This window comes from Amblyomma maculatum, chromosome 1, assembly GCF_055883805.1.
Source record: "Amblyomma maculatum isolate TAMU_Amacu chromosome 1, ASM5588380v1, whole genome shotgun sequence".
Lineage (NCBI taxonomy): Eukaryota > Metazoa > Arthropoda > Arachnida > Ixodida > Ixodidae > Amblyomma > Amblyomma maculatum.
In genome coordinates, this window is record NC_139344.1 from 202,672,841 (window position 1) to 202,695,974 (window position 23,134).

Below are 23,134 nucleotides of genomic sequence, written 5' to 3' on the forward strand. Positions count from 1 at the left end.
TCATGTCTTGTGGATACCCGACAATAAAACAAATGCTTATCATAATGGCCACAGCATGTACTACCTGTTATTTACCACAGATTTCATGCTCCCATTGATGCGTTTTTATGTTGTGCAGTTTTACTTCTTGATTGTTTTATGAATGAAATCGCCTGCAAGTATATATTACGAAAGCCCACTATGCATGATTATCTCTCCTAGTGCTGAAATTAACTTTGATATGTACAGCTATTCGCATTCCTTCCTTTCCTTATAGGGACCATGCACACATGGTATGGTCCCTGCAATGTAGCCATTGTCAATATTGATTGCTATTTGTGCACGTACAATGCTTGAGAACAGCCGTGTATGCGACATGATCTTACCGGAAACTGTTTTGAATGTATGAAATGATCTTGGCTTCTTCCCCTCTGTTCTCTGACGTGACTACAGAAGTGTCGCCGCCACTCAGTGGCTTCATTCCTCATAAAGCATATTTCTTGTGATGATAACTCGTTATCGATGTTTTGACCTGCGTGGTCTTTGTGCTGCTCCTTATTCTGATTAATCGATGTGTTATAGGTGCTGGCATTACAATGGTACGGTGATGATACTGTTTTTTTTCTGGTCTCTCTTGAAATTGTGCATATCCACGATGAGGTATTAATTATCAAGAATTTAGAGCCGAGCCAAAAAAAGTGAGATCCTTGTCCCAAAAGATCAAAATAACACCAAATGAACAGTTGAGGAAGATGGGAAGGTCTGTTATAATACTACTGAAAGTATTAAAAATTTTAGGCACAGAATTAAAAAAAAAGCTTATTACAATTAGGCTAAACATTCATCCGGTTGCAATGATACAAATATGAAGGTACTTGGGCACTTATCAGGGCAGGGCCCCTGATCACACTATGTCAAGGGACAGCGAGCTCAAATAGTGAGCCATAACCGAGTAAGGTGAATTTCCAAACAACTCTCCTTGAGAGCAAACCGTGAAAGTTCGACCAGTGTGGCATCAGTGTGAACGCTGTACAGCACGATAATTGTAGTGAAATCTTGTCGCACAATTGCATTATCTTTCAGCGCCTTGAGCTGCACGAACAAACACTTCATTAAATGCTGCTGCTCAGTGTAGCAAAAGGAGTTCACGATTTTGTGAGTGAAGATGTTAATGATGTTTGAAGCAGGCCTTTGTTAACAAGGTAATAATTGTCATGATGGAACAGGCCTATGAATGGCCGAGTCTGCTAAAAAGTCAAACACTGCAAATCACTAAATGTCATAATGCCCGGCAACCAGCGATGTTGCACTTCTTTTACATGAGCTACAACAAAAAACTGAAGGAACCTACAGGAAACACAATCCTTGTGAACACTTAGTACAAATGAGTATTGTGTTTGTGTAATCATTGGCATTGCATGGAATCCTATGAAGTGCCAATCCAGTGGAAAGGAATTTTGCTACAAACATTGGCATATGAATTCAAGTCCCCTCCATGTCTTGAAGGCAGGTGATACAAAAAGTGCCCATTAAAAATAGCGTGCATAGCTACCTATTATTTACCTCAAATTGCATACCCTCACTTGATGGATACATGCTTCAATTGTACATAATTTTCTTTAAACTGATCATTTGTCCTACTGTTTAATGTTCAAAGCAGGCCTTTCATTTTGCAAGTGATGCTTCTAGTAATCTGCTTCTTTTTCTATCGTTGCTTGCCTTGTAAAGGAGGCTGCAGGCTCTGTCAAGTCATTTGCTTCTAAAGCGACTTTTACCCGCAGTCCCCTCCATCATTGATGGAAGTAAAGAAATCGTTATTATTATTATTATTATTATTATTATTATTATTATTATTATTATTATTATTATTATTATTATTATTATTATTATTATTATTATTATTATTATTATTATTATTATTATTATTATTATTATTATTATTGACAGTTGTTTTTTGCATGTGTTTCTGTTTAATCTTTGATATATTATCTGTATGGATAATTGTTTTCATTTTGTACTTTATGCATTACTTAATATTCTGTAGAGGAGCCATCTGTTTATATCAGCTACATTAGTTTGGTTCATTTAAAGCTGCATTGCACTGCTTGGAAATGAAAAATGTCTGAAGAAGAGAACACTAATTTTTGTACGGTGGTCATGAGCATTTGGGCACCACTGAAATAAACTCGCAACAGAGTCCACACTGACCTCTCCACAATTGTCAGTGCAGCAGCATGCACAGCATCCAGATAACAGCAAAATGGCTGAAGACTCATTGAAATACACATAGTCCTTTCAGTGGTATGCTCAAGCCATTTTTAAGGTTAACATCAATGTATATTAATAGTTGGTGTCATTTCTGCACTGTCACAATTCACTTATTGAATCTTGCACTGCTGCTCCCTGCTATGCAGAAGCACGGCCGCTCGATGGAAGCGCACTGGGTGCGGCCTAAAATCCTTTGATAAAACGAGTTATCGACATAAGGCCTGTACTAGATTTTACCTAATAAACACCTTCATATTTTCACCATAACATTTGTCAGAATGAGATAGAAAGGTTGGTTACCTGTCGCATTTTCACAGAGGTTGCTCACAGTAGGAAATTTTTTTTATTGGATAGCGCTAGCAGTTTCGAGCAGGTTGACATCAATTTGTGTATAAAAGCTGTATGCAGGAAGGAGTAGACGGTATGAAAATGACATACGGAATTTGCGAAGTATTGATGTTAGTGGTTATGCATTAGGCTACCATGACAGCTGAACAGCTTCGAATTGTTCACAGCCGGGTGACATTTTCATTTGACAAACAACAGGTCCATTCGTTTCACCTGCACTACGTGAACTGGTTCACGTGATGCTGCACTTCACCATTCGTTTCAATGATGCAAGATAGCGCTTTCTGCACCACGCCGTTCGTTTCAAAAAGTGCAGACGTCATGCAGGCCGAGTTCACGAAAAGTTCAGCAAAACTGTGCACCTCCTCAGCGGTCAGTGCCGAAATGGTGCAGCTGCAGGCGCCGCATGAAAGCAGATGACAGCTTGCGCGACGATGGCTTGCGTGTTATGATAAACAGTGAAGCGGCCCTTATTCCACTTGTCAACGAGAACGGTGCCTGTGTTTGCCAAAGAAACGATGACGCGTGCTCCAAACTATGTCTACCAAGTAAGCACGTGCATGCGTTATGGTTCATGCTGACTTCAATCATGATCGAAGTTTGTTTGCGCTTCATGCCAGCTGCCGCATAGTGCGCATACACATACATCGATCGAGGCTGATTCGTGTCAACGCTTCATTGCGATGTGCTGTTTGAAAATTGATCGTATTCGGCATTTTGGCGCCGGTTGATGTGAGTGGCAATATAATTCACAGATAGCCGACCACGTATATGCGGTCGGCTTTTCTACATATACGCATTGCATAATCATGAATGAATAAAGAAACATGAAGATTTTCAAGTATACCACATCGCATTAAGTATGTCTTGTGCAAATGCATATATATGCACCTTTTGCGGCAGCCGGCGATCGAAGCGCACATGGTCATGATTGAAATATATAATCAGCATGCATCACACCGCATGCGTGTGTCTACTTCTTGAGTATGCGTAGCCGATACCTTGGCGAACTCGATCGTGTTTTCGTTCACAAGTGCCGTTTATTACAAAGCACAGGCCAAAAGCATCGCGGCTGGATAATGTCAAAACTCCATTATCATGTGCTATTTGAAAATTCATCAAGTTAACCGCAACGTTGGCGTCAGCTGACGCGATGTTACACACAGCCAGCCGCAGCTTGTTGGCGACGCCAAGGCTAGCGGACGGCCCGGCCTGCACTCTACCATTCTTTTGTAAGTAGCTGGTGCCGATGCTGCACCTGAACTGCTGGAACTGGTGCTGCACGCTTGCGGCACCTCCGCAGAACTTTACAGAACTGGTGCAAAGAGTGCAGCTGAATCGAACAGACCTAACTTGATCTGAATGCAACATCACGATAATGCGAGCAGTCCAATCGAGTGGCCTTGAACCACCATCACATTAAGTTTTTCTGGGTACACTCTAGTATACATCCTTGCCGAGCAAGCGCTAAGGGCTGACATGCCCACACTAACACATGACAGTATATTCGTGTTGCCAAATTGTATGAAGCGGAGCTCTTATATCCTTAAAATAACAGGCTCCTACAACGCCGACGCCTCACTCAAAGCGCAGCCAGGCGCAGCTCTCCGCGCGTGGCAGCGCGCTGCTGTCCCCGAGCGGTGGCGCCGCGACGGCGGCGACGGGAAGTAGGCGCCTCCCGCCGGTTTGGGGCGACACAGCAGGCCGCACCTAGTGCGCTTCCATTGAGCGGCCGTTATAGTGCTCTAGAGCACTATACGGCCGTGGCAGAAGACAGGCTCGACAAGACAAACTGCCACGAGCTTGCCCCCCCCCCCCCCCCCCTTTTACTTTTTGCTTTTCTGGAAGGCGTTGAAGGCTTTTTGACATTTTCAGTGGTCTGTATACTGCATTTGTGAATGCAGGTAAATACTTAAATAAAAAGCGGCAGCTTTACCGTAAAATAACTGCTCAGTGCACTCGACTGGTTATCCAGTCACGTCTTTTCGAGGTGGCCGCGGGGATCACTTTGGATGCCTCCGCGGGCAATCGTTCTCTGCGAGCGTTGTTTGTCACGATGTAAGCTCTGACCGCAGCTGGACGTATTTCCATTGGTTTGCGGCAGCTTTGATGATGCTTACATGAGGTGCTTTTAGCTCCCATTGTCACTCACTTTGGTGACGTCGAGCCGAGTTTTCCGCAGAAAGTATATGTCGGTCTGCACTCCCTAAATTTGGACCTCTGCGATTAAGAAGAAATGAATGGCGGCGCAACAAGGAAACTAACAAGAAATTGGGATACTGCATATGCACATGCGTGTCCCTTTCCTAATTGTTAGTGTCCTTGTTGCACCGCCGTTAATTTCATCATGCACCAACTCGCCCCTCAGGCATCCCCAAAATTTTACTTCTTCCGAATTTGACCGAAATTGGTGTTCACCCTAATTTGAGCATGGCGAATTCAGCGGGGACCTCCAATTTGAGGGGCCAACCACAAATCTGGTCATCTGGGCCCACAAGATTATATATACTTGCTCCCCAATTTGACCAAAATTGGTTTCTAACCTAATTTGACCATTCTCCGCAGCAGAATACAGTTTGAAGGCCACTCTGTGCCCTCTGTATATGCGATATTGCGCAAACCCGACCGCGGCGGCCGTGCACGAAATTCCAGGCGGTCAAAATTATTCCGCGATCGAAGTTCCAGGCGGTTGAAATTATTCCGCAGCCCTCTACTGCGGCACCTCTTCTTTCACTCTTGCCTTCCTCTTTTCCTTTATGGCGCGGTTCCTAAAGATCCCGAGGTGGCTGAAATTACTCCATAGCCCTCCACTAAGGGTCCTCTTTTTTCTCTATCCACTTTCACTCTCACCTTCCTCCCTTCCTTTATGGTACAGTTCAGGTGTCCACAGAAACAACTGTTACAGATACTGTGCCTTTCCCTTCCTGTGAACCAATTATTATTATATTGTCCCCGGAGAAATTGTGACCAATACTGTGCACACCTTTCCTTTCCTGTAAACTAATTTACATTTTAGGCTTACCACGCTCGACGGCGTCTCATCTCTGCTTCAACCCGCCTCCCATGAAGGCGTGTTTTAGTGCTACCGAGAACGAGATAGCTTTGCGCCTTTTCAATTCTGCGCTGCGGAATATATTTTTAGTGACTCGAAGCCTGCAATCTACAACTACGTGGTTGGACGGCACTTCGGCCGTCGGTATATTTTGCATTCCGGCATCGTCTACACTGCCTTTCATCACTGGGGACCCGTCGAAACGGCTGGTTGTCTAGACTTTATTATGGTCCCCTTATATCTCTCAGTTGCAAACTGCTGAAGCTCTGTTTAGTGTTTATTAATTAATTTTTTTATTTATTTCATTACCCTCGGGGCCCGAGAGCATTGCAGAGGGGAGCGGGGTACAAACATGAAAGTGAAAAACAAAAACAGCAGTAAAAGAAACATATATAACAAATATAAATGCAGTTTGCAGGAAAAAAAGAAAAAAGATTGCAGCAATAATAAAAAGGAACTTAATAATATAATGGCATAAAGTAAAATAAAATAAAGAAACCAGATAAGTATACGAAGCGTAAGCAGAACTATTGCAAACAAAGAAACAAACGACAGAAAAAAATGCACTCGACGCAGTATTATGTGCCTGCAAAAAGAATAACACCCGTTTTGAAAACCTGCAGTGAGTGGAAAATGAGGTAAAAAAAAAACAAACTATGATAATTTGCAACACCATCTGGCGTTTATGGCGCTAGCAGGTTAGTTATAGCAGCTTTGAACTTAAGATTAACGGATATTTCGACAATAGATCGGGGAAGATGCTTCCAACTTGCTGATGTGCTGGGGATGAATGAATTGTAGAAATGATTGGTGTGGCATGAAGTAACAACACCCTTATGACAATGGTCGATGCGAGCTGAAACGTAACAAGGTGGGATTATCAATTTATTCTTAAGAATGGGGTTGTCATGATATATCATGAAACAGGCAAAGAAGGAATATATTTTGATGCTGTGATAGCATTGGTAATGATAAGTTTGCTTTCATGGCAGTGACGCTCGAGTTTTGATAATTAGAGAGAATAAAGCGAGCTGCCCGGTTCTGTACAGATTCTAGTTGAAGGATGAGCGTCTCTTGACTGGGGTCCCAAATAGATGCAGCATTTTCCAGTTTAGTACGAACTAAAGATTTCTATAGTAGTAATTTTATAGGACTAGAAGAAGGCTGAAAATTGCGGAGTATGTATCCTAGCATGCGATTAGCGTTGTTGGTTACATGGTCTACGTGCATCTTCCAGGAAAGGTTCGAAGAAATAAATACACCTAGATATTTGTAATAATTAAGGCACAGATTCCAGGTTACTAGTGTTAAGATGATATGACGGCAATACGGTGGGAAGCACGCATGTACTTGCATTTATTAGTGCTTAGTTCCATGTCTTAGCCCAACCAAGAACATGGTCAATATCGGAATGAAGAATACTTACGTAAGGGTCATTGTTAATTTTGTGGTACATGACACAATCACCTGCAAAAAGGTTAATTGATGAGCATAAGTTATTGGGTAAGTTGTTTATGTAGATTAGAAAAAGCAAAGGTCCTGGCACGGAGCCTTGTGGCACTCCCGAGTCAACTGGAGAACTGAAGGAGGAAGTATTATTAGCTGTGACAAATTGCAAACGATGAGTGAGGAAGGAATGCAGTCATGCAAGAACGTTAGCATCAAGGTTAAGTTTACTTAGTTTTATTACTTACTTATTTTTTATTTATTATTTACTTAGTGTTATTGATTTCTTCTGCATAGGCACCAGGACTAAATCGCTTTAGCTCTTATAGCTCAATGAAAGTACACATAGCGAAGGTGATGCCTCTTTAGGATTATGCAATTCTTGCTGAGGCTTCAGTAGCCAAATTCTTTATGAGCGCGTCTATAATTCTCCTTATCTAGAGTAAAGATGCTGGAGGGCATTGAGAGAAATACGGAAATAAAAATATTAAAAAGTAAACAGAATCACAATGGATTAACATTTTAAAAAGTAAAATTTACAAAACAAAATAAAAAGAAAAAATTACAGATAAAAACAAAAATAAAGCATCATGATGTGTTTAGTGTCACAACAGGAGGAGCAGTAACGCTCATGCTTTCATATTTCCCCAGTGCAGGTTCTGCAATGCTCATAAATTTTATTTCAATTTTATTTATTTATTTGTTTGTATACCTACATCATTCATGGGGCATTATTGTAGGGGGATTGCAGACATTGTATTTCATAAATAAGAAAAGTCAGGAACAAAAAAAAAGAAAGCACAACAAGTAATAATAAAAAATAATGCATCCAATATTTAATGAAATTCATAATAAACAATGAAAAACGTAAAGAAACTCACAGAAAACACACTTCAACCAGTACTGATGAAAAGATGGTGGATGGGACATTGATTACACTTTGGGGCAGTCGATTCCATTCATTTACCGTAAAAGGGAAAAATGAATGAGCAAAAACATTCGAGCTGCAAGCAATCTCTCCAACTTTCTTTGGATGATCATTTCTAGCAGAAACATAGCGTGGAGCCTTCAGGTAAATACTTTTGAGTGTCACCATTAAATACACTGTGAAATATTTTCAATCTCAGGAATTTTCTCCTTTAATTGGTACAGGGGCTGCCACCCAAGCTCAGTTTTAATGTTTCTTATGCTGGAGCCAAAGTTATAATTGTTGGTAACGAAACGTGCGGTGCGGTTCTGAATACATTCTAGTTCGTTAATCAGGTTGTGTGTATGTGGGTCCCAGATTGGGCATGAATATTCTAGAATAGGGAGTATATTAGTAATATAGAATGCTTCTTTGAGGGTAAGAGGTGCAGTTTTGAAGTTTTGCCTAAAGATATTCAATACAGTACTAGCAAATTTGTTAGCCAAGTAGTCTACATGTTTGTTCCATGAACAGTAGGACGAGAAGTATACGCCTAAATACCTGAAATTATCAACATGGTCAAGGGAGTTGCCACTAATGTGGTATTGGGAGGGGAAAGGCTGGTGCTTTCATGTGAACTAAAATAACATTTCTTGATACTGAGGCGCATTTTCCACATATCACACCATATGATGCCACGTAGTTCAAATCACTTTGCAGAATGCCAACGTCACCAGCTGAATTGCGGATGAATCTGTAAATTACACAATCATTAGTGTACAGACGTATATGAGACGAGATTCCCTCAGTAAGGTATACTGAAATGTCGGAATGTATAACTTCTGCACCATATGCAAAGTGTTAGTCAAGTACAGAAAGCCAGGCATAAGGAATTGTTTTGTGGTTCTTCATAATGAAAACGTAAATTGAAAGCAAGATCTCAATGCTTAGCGCAGCTTTGCTATGAGCACCAAAAGAAACAGTCAGGCACAAGAAAATAGCCAAAAGTGAAAGCGACTAGTCTTTTTATTATACAACCATTAAAGAGCAAAGGTTCTTGGAATTGGGAAACCTTTTTGATCTGTACTTACACCTTATATTATTTTCTCTAGTAGAACTTTTGCAGCGCATTTTTTACAAGAGCATGTGATTAATGACCTCCAAGATAGGCTGCGAGTGAGTAGTAGTAATTGTGACAAAGTGCCTAGTACAGGAGACAGAAATAATCTTCTATAGACTTGTGGGCGAGTAATAGCAAGCTGCAAGAAGATGCATGGTCCAGAGCACAGAAATCTTGCTTCGGCAAGATCATACTTCGCTAACCTTCACAATTTGTTAGCCTTCGCTAACGCTAGCCTTCACAATGCTGTAAAAATACTTACCGCCATCAAAACACTCGAAGCAAAGCCTAGAGTTTCCCGTGGAGATGGCCGTTGGCAGTCTGCAAGCGGATTGCAACGGCCAGCCTGCTGTTTCTGCCAATCATTTTCTGACGGAATTCAGAATATCTTGCATCCCATTTCAAAGAAGTTTCCGCAGCTTAAGGCAAAGCATAACACCGTTTTTCCAGCGATACGAGCGCTATTGTTGACGAAATACAGGTTGAAAATACACGCCAGCCAGCAACAGCTGGACAAACAAAACCACAGAAACGATCCAGAAATCGGAGTTCATGTGACCGGACGTTTGCATTGACGTAGTATCCGCCTTAGTTTGACCAGCCACCAACCACCGTGTCACCTTTCTTTGGCTTTGTTTCGTTACTAACTAAATTCCAGGCAAAAGAGCGCTGTCTTTTTCTTCTTTTGCCAAGTACGATTTATTGTAATAAACATATTAAAAAGAAAACGAGTACAAAAAGAAGCGCATCAACTTGTTCAAGAATGACTGAAACCCTGAAAATTTTTGAAATAACGATAACCTTAAAATTGCTATAGACCTTTGCATCGGGGAAGAGGTTGTCGAAACGTCTCCTCTCTGAACTGTTGCAAACCGGTTCCTCTGCCGCCTCCACTGTGTTGACGTCAGGCGCACACAACAGCCCAACGAGCAGTATGGTGACACCCAGGAGGCCCTCGTTGCAAAGGTCTATATAGGTAGTGTCCAATCTAAACAAGCCGCAAAGCACGCTGGGTAATTCAGACTTCCGGGTCGATCTGCGAGACACGCGTCTGCTACGCTGTGCTTGAAACTCAGCATAGACAACCTTAAATTCGACTTTTCACGTGTTTTATAAGCACGAATAAGGTCGTAGAAAAGGTTATAATGATCTGCACACGTTATGACCCTATTTAACGTTTCGTATTTGAATAAAACGGGTGAAAAATCGCTGCAAGTGCAACCATAACGTGGTGTGTCGTCTAGCTGTTCACGCTGAAGTTTGCATGCATCATCCATTCGGTCAAAGTTCGTTTTTCGTTGATGTTACCATGCAGGAACTACATATATCTCTAAACTATACTAGAATAAGCATTTTTTAGAGGTATTTCGCTAGCAGAAGCCGGTTAATTAGACTGTCGGCAGCCGCAGTTTAGTGATACCTAGGAGCTGATTGTCGAGCAAGTTGTAGCTGCGACGACTAGAGCTGAAAGCATGCAAGTACCACGCGGACATTGTGTACTTTTTTTGCAGCCTTTACAAAGTTTTAGCAGTATATGCTGCACTGCCCGAGATAAAGCAGCTACCTGGTTTCCTGTATTGCGGTGTATCGAAACCTTAGAAGTGTGCACAATCTTCGCTATTTTAAGCTACATGTTCTTGACAGCTCAACTGATTTTGTTTACTTATGTGTTTTCTTTTTTCTGAAAACTGTAGGAGGTAGAATGCCAAAGAACTGTATCATGGTAAACATCATACTGTCAGTCAATGAAAACATTAGAAGGATCACGAAATAAATAAAAATCTCTCAAGCATTTGATTTTTACACGAGTTGTATTACGAAAATGCAACTGCATGATATACATGAGTTGCATTTTTAGCACGGCTGTATTCCTTTTGCATGCATCATACCCCAAACTGTATGCAGCCAAAAACCTCTACTATGCTTGTTGAGGGCTTGGGTCGGCTGCTATTCCGGCAGTCAGAAAGACATGTCCACTAGCCGTGGCTGCAGTGCATGCGAGAAAACCCCACTCATAAACAAAATTAACCAAGCATAGTGTGTGGGACATTTTATGCCATTCACATACAAGCGTGGAAGCTCTCCATGCTTGATTCCCCAATACTGATTGCTGCATTATGTCGGCCAAAATAGGGAAGTAGTAAAACAAAAGCATTGTTCTATTGGAATCTTTTGAAACCTCCAGAAACTTTAAAATTAGAATGCGAAACCATTATTTCTTCCAATAAAAGTTGGGAAGAGACTAACTATTCTGCTGTTGTGTATTTTGTGCTGGAGTCTGACAGAAAAACTAGATTGTGTACATTCAGATGTTTCCAGCGGGCCCATAGGCTATTAATGCATACATACTGAAATGTGGGAATGAACTTCTGCACTATATGCAATGTGTTCAAGGTAAAGGAGTCAAGTACGAAAAACCAAGCATAAAGTCTGGTTTTTGATAATGAAAACATAAATTGAAAGCAAGGTATCAACGCTTAACACAGCTTTGCTATGAGCACCAAGAGAAACGGTCAGGCACAAGAAAATAGCCAAAGATAAAAGTGATTAGTCTTTATTATACAGCCATGAAAGAGCAAAGATCCTTGGAAATGGGAAACCGTTCTCGTACTGCAATAACTCCTGCTATTACTTTCTCCGGCAGAGCTTTTGCAGCACATAAGTGATTAATCGACCTCCATAGCAAGGCTCATGCAGAGTAAGGAATAGTAAACTGTGACAAAATGCCTAGTACAGGCTGTAGAAATGAGCTTCAATAGACCTGTTGGCAAGTAACAGCAAGCTGTAAGAAAATGCATAGCACAGAGCACAGAAATCGTCAAGATTTATACTTCTTATCCCTACAGACATAAAAGCTGCTTGCTAGGCCAGCCCCTGCCTACCTTGCAGAATTTTGCACTTCTTGAGATAGCCAATGACCCCCAGCGCCTTGTTTTCCATCTGAAGGCCACACAGCAAATGAAAATAACACATAAACTTCACGTATGCAGCACCCTGCATTGCATCACAAGATAGCTTGTATGTAAATATTAATTTAATTTTCGCATGCACGTTTAGCAGCACATAGGCCATTAGAAAACTGCTTTGTAACAGCAAAATTTGTTTTCATACCATGTATCTCAGCTGTCAGCTTTTCTATGTGCCATACAATGAAAGATGAAAAATAGCTGGACAATGTTAGTGCAGTCCTGAAGTGAAGATTTTCACTCTGACCCAGAGCATATAAAAATGCTGCCAATTTTTATCCCTGAAAAAGTCTGTCTCTCTCTCCACACAGGATAGGAATAAACACCACCGCACCATGTAGTAGGTCTGCACAAGCAGGAAACTATCAATCTTGCTCGTATTTCTCCGCAATTTTGTGCGTACTCACGCTGATTGCTTGGCTAGTGAAATCATGTTTTGTTTTCTGGAGTTAAATCAGGAAATAGTTGCTTACACAACAATGTACACAGAACAATGTATAAATCTTATACTAACGGTGACACGCCGGCCTAGTCAGGCTACGAGACCAACCATCGACAGCTGATATTGTACTGGGCGTGGTTGTAGAAACTTGCATTTAGCAGAAATGGCCGGGGAGAAAATTGCTCAGTACTTATAATATCATATAACGCTGTACTGACGCAGGCCAAACAACACAATTTGCGAACCTTTTGAAGATGTGGAACGACCAATCGCTGCTACCATCATGCGAAAACAGCTGTAGCCGAAGTCGCCCGAGCGATAACTTGGTGCTCCTGAACGAGAAAAAACAACCTACTTCACAAAGTTTCCCAGCGTTCACAGAGCTATCCAACACTTGCCATTTACAAAATACTCGAAATAAAGCCTCGTGTTCCACGTGTAACTCGCTGTCGACGGTCAGCCAGCGGATCGCAGCGGCCAACTGTATTCGCCGTTCACAACTCGACTGCACTCGGAACATCTTGTATCGCGTTCTATTTGAGTTGCCGTAGTTGGAAGCCGAGCACAACATCACATTCCCAGCAAATTGGCGCAAATATCAAGAGAATAAAGGTCACATCCACGAGCCTGCATGCAATGCCAGCAGAAACCAAACCACAAAAACAACCCGGAAGTCCAAATTAACGTAACAAAGCCTGGCTGGCCTGGCCCTGGCCGTGACGCAATGTCCGCCAAAACTTGGACACCACCTATTACAGTACAAAAACGATGTAGTTTAAAAATTGTAATGTAAGTGTATTATGCAGATTGTTTAAGTATAATTATTAGCCTCAAAAAAAGTTTTTATTTATTTACACGAGAGAAATTTGGCGAAATGTTCGGGTCCAGGCTCACAACTCTGCCCTCAAATTAAAATGGCTGCAAGTTTGGGCAGTAGAGCTCCGGCGAAACGGCATAAGTGGTCGTTCGCGTCTTCTCAGAGGTAAATATTGCGGTATTACATTTGGTTCGCGGTGCTTTGGTACTAATATTGAAATCCACTTGAGAATTTGTTTCTGTAGCTTTTGCTACTTGCCATTTGGCGTATTTCTCCACCAAACGGCACAACTGAGCTTGGCTTGCTGATGACGTTGCGAAATAGTTGAATAACCACGCATTTCAGCAAGGAATTTACCATATTGAGATGTTTTACTTATTAAAAGTTGGCCCTTAATGGTGTCGGCGCACTTTGCTAGTCGCTGAGTTCAAGCATGAGTCTATTTCCCATATACCTGTAAAATAAACCACCTCGTTTTCACCTAACGCGGACTCGTTTTGCGTACGTAAATTGATTGAGCTGTGGCGCGTTCTCCGCTCTCGAAAGCGGGTGACATTACATTGAATTTGCCATGCTATACTTTACACAAGTCACGTGCTTTCTCTCTGGTAGAGGCTGGTTTCTTTCGGGAAATGCTTTGTTTCGTACTGCGAAATCACGTCTATATGTTTGCTGGGAAAACTGCGTTTAGAGGTCGTGGTGGATGAGCATTTGTCGCTTTTGTGGCATGAATGAACGATGTTTGCCCTGTCTCCATGACATCCTTTTGGGCAACACGATTTACGGTAAAAAGTTTTGATTTGTTGTACACTCTCCAAGCAAAGTTTTTATTTTTTTATTTTTGGTTAAGCGGTGCTCTGTCATTATAGCTGCACAACTTATTTCTTCAGACGAAGTGAAAAAGTGGCAGAACTGGCGTCACCGCCGGGCTACAGTTCATCCCTGGGACAAGGGCATAGTGAAGCAAGTCGTGAGACGGAAGCAAATCTCATTGTTAAGGTAGGAACAACCTGTTAAAATGGATTTCTGTGATTTCATGTTCCAGCTAATAAGGCATATTGCTGAGCTGTAACATGGTCCAGTATTGTCCAAAAAAAAATGTGTTTTTCGGTATCAGTTTGCTGCTTCTGCTGGGGATGAATTTCTTCTCTCATGCAGGCTTCAGCAGATGCACGATGGCAGTGATGCCAGAAGTAGGTTTGAGATCATGTGATGCATACAAAAACTGCGGTATAACCGGTTTTTCGTCGTTTTAATTCGCTGCAACTCTTGAGCTGTCCTGCCCAGGAGCCGAATGACAGTAAGTGAAAAAACGGCTGTTGCCATTTTTGTATGTTTCATATGGTGTCAAACCGACCTGTGATGATGCAACCACTATTCAACTTGTAAAACAGACTGAAACTATTTGGGCATAAATAATAAATCCAACTTATAACCTGCTATGAATTCTTTGTTGCGATCAATATTTACTACTGTCTAAGGGCATATCCCAATCAGTGATCCGGAGCAAATTTTTATTGTCTGCAAAACTTGGTGATTTCAACGGGTGACTTGAAGTGAAGTTCATACTTTTAGGTCTGATAGGCCTGTAATGAATTTCATGCTCTTTTGCAAAATTGGAAAGCCACTGCAGATTGCCGATTGGAATACGCCATTAACCATCATTCCAAAGGGGAAAATCTGCGACAAAACATTTGGTGAATCGACCCATTTAAGAAACTATACAGCTAGGCAGAATTTGAACTCCAGAGTGGAATCCGTGTTTAGTATGGATGTTGTTTTATTAAAACAGGCATATTCTTGTTACGCACTACTTGATAAAATGTCATATACACTGTAGACTGGCACGTAATGGTTTTTATTTTTTACCAGTGTGTGTGCATTCTTTGGCAATCAAAGTTCTGTTATGTTAATGCTTTGTTGTGTTGCTGAGTATGTTCTGATCACTGTTTACAGCTGGGAGGGCTTGCTGTGTTGTTGCTATCATTGCATGTATTTCTTGCACTGAAAATCAAATGGCGTGACAACTTTTTGTTATTGTGCTGTGCTGTTATGCAATTCCCATATGCAAAAGTGAGATGAAATTTAATGATGAAATGGATGACGTGTGCATTATCACATTTCAAGTTCTTCCTTGCCCTGTGATGAGATTTTATGCATGCATTCTAAAAGCACAAATTAAAGGAATGGAATTACGGTTCTTTGGTACCGTGTTTCACTTATTTTCACCTCTCTAGTGCATTTTTTCAGCTTCTTGTATCTGTTATGCAACTGCTCAAGACATTTGCATATAGGTACATATATGTGTGCGTTTAGCAACTTTAGAGCCTTCTGTTTTGACCAGTCTACGTTTTGCAGAAATCGTGGGACGTAGCTTTGGCCCCATGGAAACAGGTGCCTATGAACCTTTTCATTATGTACATGGCTGGAAATTCTATCTCAATCTTTCCAATCATGATGGTTGGGATGTTGTTTTTGAGACCTGTCAAAGCGCTGTTAACAATTCAATCAAGTAAGTGCTTTGTGTCATTATCATACTACTTCTTACTGTTATGCGTAATGTTTTTAAACAGTCAAAAGTAACTAGAGCACATGAGAAAGAAAAAGGTTGCTACCATTCAGACTAAATGCATCGATGCGATATACACTACAGGAAGCCATACAATTTTTTCTGAAATTTTATTGAGAGATGCTGTAACAAATACTTTTAATCCAAATGCCATTGCACAGTTAATAGACAAGTGTGGTTTCAGAAATTCAAACTCATGGTTACTGTTATCTATAATTTAAACAAATTTCAATGCTTACTAGGTTGAATATGCTTCTAGTGCACATGAAAATACCTAGTTTAAGTTTGCTATGAATGAACACAATTTGCCGTTTTACACAATGCAGAGTATGAGTTTTGCAGCCAGAAGCTGCTGTGTGCTAAACATTTGTCGGAGCTTGACTTGCCATAAAGGGAAAATGCTTCACTAGATGCAAAACAATGCAGTATTTTGAACATAGCCATAAGAAACAGTTTCTGATTACAGTTTTTAATTTTAAGGATCATGTTCTGGAGCTCTCTATTCTGGCATTGACTTCATGATGGTTATAGAATCGAGCCCACTTATAACAGCTGAGTTACAACAGCCTTGTTTATAATGATGTTCGGTTATTACGAATGGGGTGGAGCTATTGGTTCAGCTGTCGACTGAGAAAAGTGACAGATACTATACCTTTACTTTGCAGTAAACCAGTTTATAATTTTAAAGAAATAGACATAACTTTCATACAACTTGGCATTTTTTGAGCTGGCATAAGAAAGGTCTACTTACTATGAACTTCGGATACAACTAAGATCTGTGACCGTCAAGTTACAAGTGGACTCAATCATATGTTATTGACAGACAATCATAGATCCTAGTGTGCAGAGAAAGCAGTGACTTGTGGAATGTATGCTAGTTTCATGACACCATCTGCCTATGCATGTCTTGATGCATCTTCATTCTCACTCTTTAAACGACACCTAGTGCCTACTGTGTTTGGCTGAGTCTTCGTGTATGCTCCTAAATGAGGAGCATTATGAATCAGGTGCATATATGTCTCTTGTCATTGGGATTGTTGTCTTGCTTTTTTTCCGGGTTAGACAACCATTGGTAGTATTGTTTGGTGGGGCAAGTGAACAAAAATCATAGGTAACAAAATTTTCACCTCGAAAAATGCTTTGGTGGTGAGTGAGTGCCTTTAGGTTCTTTGCTCGTGTTGTGCGCAATTGAGTGGACACTTTAGCTAATCGTTTTGTCCAAAATTACGCTGTTGTCTCCTGGAACACATCTGGCTCTGCTTTCTCAGCTCACTTGAATGAAATAATGTGCTATCAAGCTTTGCTTATCAGGTACAGTGGTACATTTACAGAAGGTTTTCAATTTTTGTGTTATATTTTTCATGCAGCATTCAAGATGATTGAAGGGGGCCAAGCTATTCTTCAGAAAATAGTTTATCTTTTTGGCAACTTGGCTTGTCTGGCGTTAGCGCTCTATAAATGTTCGTCAATGGGACTACTGCCAACACATGCTTCGGACTGGCTGGATTTTGTAGAGCCTCTTCAGGTGAGTTTCCTTGCATGTAAACGGAAAGGGTTTTTATTTTATTATACAGTGTAATATTTTTAAGTAAAGCGTAAAGGTTTGAAAGGACTGCCTCAGATAACGAGGATAATTTGAATTCATGGGAGCTGCTGCCACATGCAGTGTGCTGTGCAAGAAAGCATCTGTGTTGATGCTGGAAACAGATAACACAGCTAAGCTCCAAAGGTTGTATGGTCACATTGGCGTAGTAAAACAAAATATTGGTTATGTAGATTTCATTCACTAAGGTGGTAAAGGTTATTTGCTGGTCTACGGCCATATGCAGCTTACATTTCCTTGCTATACAACAAACTCCTCTCTGGTATGCCCCAATCTTACAGTTTGGTTTGTTATTATTAGAACATTAGAAGAAAGCAAGATTATTGTCTTTGTAAGAAAAATTAGGTGAGCAGTGGTGCATCGAGCTCAGTAGTAATGGCTGTTTGAGCACTGTTATGGCCTTTTGGGGGATTGAAAGGCTGCTTTAGCTCATGGCTTCAGGTTAAGCATAAATTATGCAATGAGATGTTCAAGTTTTTCTGTTCTGCACTGAAAGGATCGTGCCCTTCTTTTATTGCTCAGGGCTAATGTCAGTTGTTAAGGCGAAAGCCTTACTTGGCTCATCAGCAGTGTAGACAATAAGAGGCACAAAATTCACGTGACCTTACGACATAAAAAAAAAAAAAAAATACATGATAGGTACCACTCCCCCTTTACCACTGGTGCAGCAAGCGAGATGATGGCATGCACATCAGATGCCCTTTTGGGATAGGCCCCCGTTCCTGTCTATTGTCCCATTTGCTCGTTTGGCCTCTTTTTCATATGAAAATTGTGGTGCAACCGTGCTTTGTGCTGCGTTCCAGGTGGTGTCATACCATTTTGCTTTCTAATTGGCATGCACCTGCTAGTCCAGTTGGTGATAGTGGTGTGATATACCTCTAATTGTATGCCTTAATTACCACACTACACCACGGGACCTAACACAGCAGGCGTTGTCATAGGAGGAGCAGTAGAGAGAGTGCTGTCAGATAAGCAGAAAAGGTACAGAGGGCATCGTGCTACCAGTCGCGTGATGGCGCATGTCGCAGGAGGAAGCGTGGGAATTGGGTGTTGTGGCAGCACCTTTTAAAAATCTCTTTGCTATGCAAACCATTTCGTTTGCGATGAAAATTTGACTTTGGGAGATATCTTTCCATTGAGTCCATTGCGTGCACATTGCCATTTGTCAGCACATCATGAAAGCAAAGGTATTGCTCACCTTTGAGCTCTTGCACTTGGCATTCATTGGCAACCACAGTGCTCTCTTGAATTCCTGTCCTACCTCAGTGGCAGCCATGGTTGCTTGTTTCCTTCGGAAAAGCCTGTTTAATGCTACCCTGTTCCTCTTTATTTGAGTACTCTTGAAAGCTGTTCACAGTAATCATGCCCCAAGTTTTTAGCTTATGGCTCTTGCAAGCCAGAGGCCAACTGGGGCCATATTTTGTAAGGCTACTTTTCATTTTTCTTTCTACTGACCCTCTGTCATTGGTGTCATTTTTCATGATCTATGCCATGTGGAAGCAGCACCTAGTCAAAGAGGACCAAAAGAAATTAGAGCGAGACATCACCAAATGCAGCTTGCCAGGTTCTGCAGTCTTATTAAACATGCAGTTTAAACATAGGGGTGTTTCATGCTCAATCGTGTCCTTGTGCAAACTTGCTGCCCACCTTTGTTTTATGGGCACATGGGCAGTGCACATATCTCCACATTATCAGAGGTGATTTTGTGTAGTTTCTTTTTGTGCTGATTATGTAGTAAAGCCAATGGATTATGGACCTTGCTACCCTGGAAGTACACTCTAGTCTTAACATAAAAGTTCAAATATCAGATGGACGAAGGAAAAACTTTTAAATGTATCTATCATATTAATTTGTTTTGTTTGGAAAAAGGTGAGTGTTGTACAGCTGCTTATTTTCATTAGGTCGTAGCAGCAGTGACAGCACTCGTGAGTCCTGCCTTGCATTAAGTGATTTGGTTTAAAATTCTTGCGGCTTACAGTACAGTATTTGCAGTAAATTTGTGCAGCATTCGCTTACAACATTAGGAAATCATGGCAGTCCATGTTTTCATTAAAAGTAATCAGCATTTGACACCACTGACCAATGCTCACTTTCAAAGAACTTTCAAAGGCAATGAAAACTGTTCTGATTAATGAGGTTCATACTTTTGTACTGTTGAGGTCCTAGTGTACAATGCCTTGATGCAAACTTGAAAACTCATTACAATAGTATCACCAGAAAATCATGTGGCAGTATGGTGCCTCTGTATCTTCATATAAATATTGCTGCTAATGCTCCTGAAAGAAGGTCAGGAAGTGGTTCGGCATCTTTCAGCAATAAAGTATCCAAGAGTGGTGCACTTCTAATTCACTGCCATCTGGGATTGTGCATAGAGAAAGAATCTGCTGGCATTCATTCTCCTGGTAAACTAGGGAATTCAGCGAGTTGTTTGTTGGTGTTCATAATATGGCCCCTGTAACTTGTATTTCTCATAGGATTGAGCATTCAGTTCATAACATGGCCCCTGTAACTTGTATTTTTCAGAGGATTGAGCATTCAGGAGGGGGCATCATATTGTCATGAACCGCTGCATTGGCCACGAAGCTGATGGAAGCTGCAAGCACAGTGCACGTGCCGGGACTGAATGTCTTTCGCTTCTCCTGTGTGCATGTTCTGGAACAATATGCATCCCACATCTTATGCACACACATCAGCACTCTTGTAGGATTTTGTGGCTTACGTCAGGCGTTGAACGTCTTTTTTGCCATTAGAGTGCTGCATGGACTTGGCTTTTTAATGCCCGGAGGACGGCGCGTTTTCTGTTTTACTGGTGGTGTGAGGGTTTTTTCCCGTATGTATTCTACATGTGCGAAAAGAGGTGAACCAGCCGTGCACAATGTTTACTGTTGTATTTTTAACTAGACGTATACATATATGGAGCTTTCTGGTTTTGCTTGTAGTCTTTAGGCTTTGTACAGTTAGAGAAGTATTCGTGATGGCATCAGCATAAAGAGTGCGCAATACGATGTGCATCTCTCTTTTTAATGCGATTTGCTTAGTATTGAAGCTAATATGCAGTTGTGAAGTTAAGAATTGTTAATCGATGTTATAGACGGTATGTTTATTTTTTTTCAGATTGTAAATGTTAGGAATGCAGTTTTAGTAAAATGCTTGTCAATGATGCGATGGTATAAGATGTAATTCGCACGTGTATATTGACAGATGTACAATACGAATTAATATAAAAGATTTGCAGGAACCGAAAAAAATTGTGTACATTTTGTTGTCATCAAGGAGGTGTATAATAAGCCTGCCTTACGCACACGCCGGCCACTTTTGAAATAAATAAATGGAATAATTTGAGCGCCCTTGCTACCTTCTCTTGATCCATTCATTTCACTTATCTTGGATGTCCTCCTGTAAGTGCACCTTACTCCAGTCAGCACATGTTCATTTAGACAGTATTCATACATTCATGCAATAGTTAGTGTTATACTGCTGTTACATGGGCATTTTTCATGATAAAGATTGAACTTAGTGCAGTTCCAGTATCCTGTGCAGCCAGATCATTTGCAATCAAGGCCAAACATGTCTCCAATGCTGCCCCCCTAGCACCCATATGCATAGGCTGGTTGTACAGTCTTTGGCTTGTGTTTGTCACAGGATTTTTTATCGCAAGCGTTTTCATTGACTTCTTGCAAACCCGTCTATTTACCACCGTTTTGCAACCAACCAGGCATGCAGTGCAACCTATATAGTAGGCCACCTTGCTCGTTAGATCACATAGGAACATGTAGCGCCACTGGATGTGGAGCGTGCTTGGAACCTTGAGATTGGGCTTGATTGGTGGGATTGGAAATGCCTCTACGATAGCAGCATTAGGCTGGGAGGCCTTTTGCCTTCCATTAATACTGGGCTGCCACCATTTGTTCAAGAAGGACTGGAAGGAAAGCATTCATATATTTCATCATCATCATCATCATCATTTATTGTCCCTTAAGGGCCCTGGGTCAGGCATTACATAAGGAGGGGGGGAGGGGGGTAACGAGTAAAGTAAGTATGTGGTCATATGATTATACAGAAATGAAAAGCAAAGAGGCAAGGTAACGTTATACATTTCTATGGAACCTTAAGTAATGAAATGACAAGACGAACACCCATTTGATTCATGATGCATTCAATAAAAATTTATATATGCACAATAAAAGAAAGAAAGAAAAAAAAAACACACACAAGGCAAAGCAGAAAGATTGACATATACATAGGGAAGAGCTACAAAGCAAAATTCGTGTTTGATACATGAGTCAAGCTGGAAATATTTACTGATAATAAGATTATCTGGCAAAGTGATCTGATATTACCTGCCTGAATTTAGAGTTATCACTTTCGTAGACTATTGGTTCAGGGATTGAATTCCATTCTTCAATCGCCAAGGGTAAGAACGACTTATTAAACGAGTTTGTCGAACCAGTTGTGCACTGCATGCTCATGGAATTGAAAAGACGACGCGATGTTCGTACAGGTAGCACTAAAAAGAAAGTTCTCGGGTCAGGGCGATTATAATATAGACTATGAAATAGGCACAGCTGCGAAATCTTTCTTCGAAGTGCTAATGAGTGAAGGCTAATGGATGATTTAATGGCACTAATGCTAACCCGTCTATCATATTCAGAATAGATAAAGCGAGCCTCCCGATTCTGAATGCTTTCGAGAGATTCCATTAGATATTGCTGGTGAGGATTCCATATTGCACTGGCACATTCAAGTTTCGGTCGAACGTACACCTCGTAGGCGAGTTTTCTTTTGCTGTTTTATTGTTTTCTGGGGTCTGTTGTACCAGAAATATTTCAAAACCTTTCGTCCTTTGGTTCAATCCCAGCCAATTTTAAAGGGAGGCAAACGACAATGCTTCTTTTACAACAATTTATGAAGTCTCTTTGAGCCTTGTGCAGTAGTTTCATAGCATGGCTCACTACTCTGTACTCTGAAATAATAACATGTTGTAAAATTTGATACTCCGGGTGTTTTACTGCAAGCTGAAAAATATGATTTTTAATGCCATTTCTTTGGCCAGTGCTCTACCACTGTGGCTCAGTAGTTGGGGTGCTAGACTGCTGAACGCAAAGATGCAGGTTTAGCCCTGGCTGCGGCGACTGCTTTTGCATTGAGGCAAAAAACATGAAGACACCCGTGTGCTGTGCGAGGCCAGTGCATGTTAAAGAACCCCGGGTGGTTGAAATTTTCGGCCCTCGTCTATGGCATCCCCATAGCTTGAGTCACTTTGGGACGTTTAATCATATAGCCAAGCAACCTTTGCCGGGTAACATCTAAGGAAATAGATCAGCCAAAAGCAATGGGATCATTTCAAGCGAGGTTTTTTTTTTAACCTGCTGCATAAATTACCAGGTTTCTTTTTCATTTTGTACAGCCCTCTGAACTGTCCACAGGAGTTTACAGCATCCCTTAACCAATGTATTTGTTAGCATTTTTTAATTTTTATGAAACTTGGAGGCTGTCACTTAAGAAATATCCTTGAAGTGGTTTTGGTAGCCGTCTCATAGCTGAAATTAACATGCCATAAGTACTTAACATGACAAAAATGAATTCATAATTATTTTCCTCATATCATAGAAGAGTC

The 23,134-nt window shown here is 41.0% G+C and overlaps 1 protein-coding gene across 1 annotated transcript; it reads left to right on the top strand.

The window, feature by feature from the left end:
* Positions 1 to 13,279: 13,279 nt before the first annotated feature.
* EMC4 (ER membrane protein complex subunit 4) lies at positions 13,280 to 20,869 on the top strand. Its single transcript, XM_084590032.1, has 5 exons — positions 13,280 to 13,510; positions 14,236 to 14,344; positions 15,704 to 15,857; positions 17,282 to 17,439; positions 20,041 to 20,869. Exons 1-5 carry the CDS (start codon positions 13,443 to 13,445, stop codon positions 20,077 to 20,079), a joined length of 528 nt encoding a protein of 175 aa, XP_084446158.1. The 5' UTR covers positions 13,280 to 13,442; the 3' UTR covers positions 20,080 to 20,869.
* The last annotated feature ends 2,265 nt before the right edge of the window (positions 20,870 to 23,134 follow it).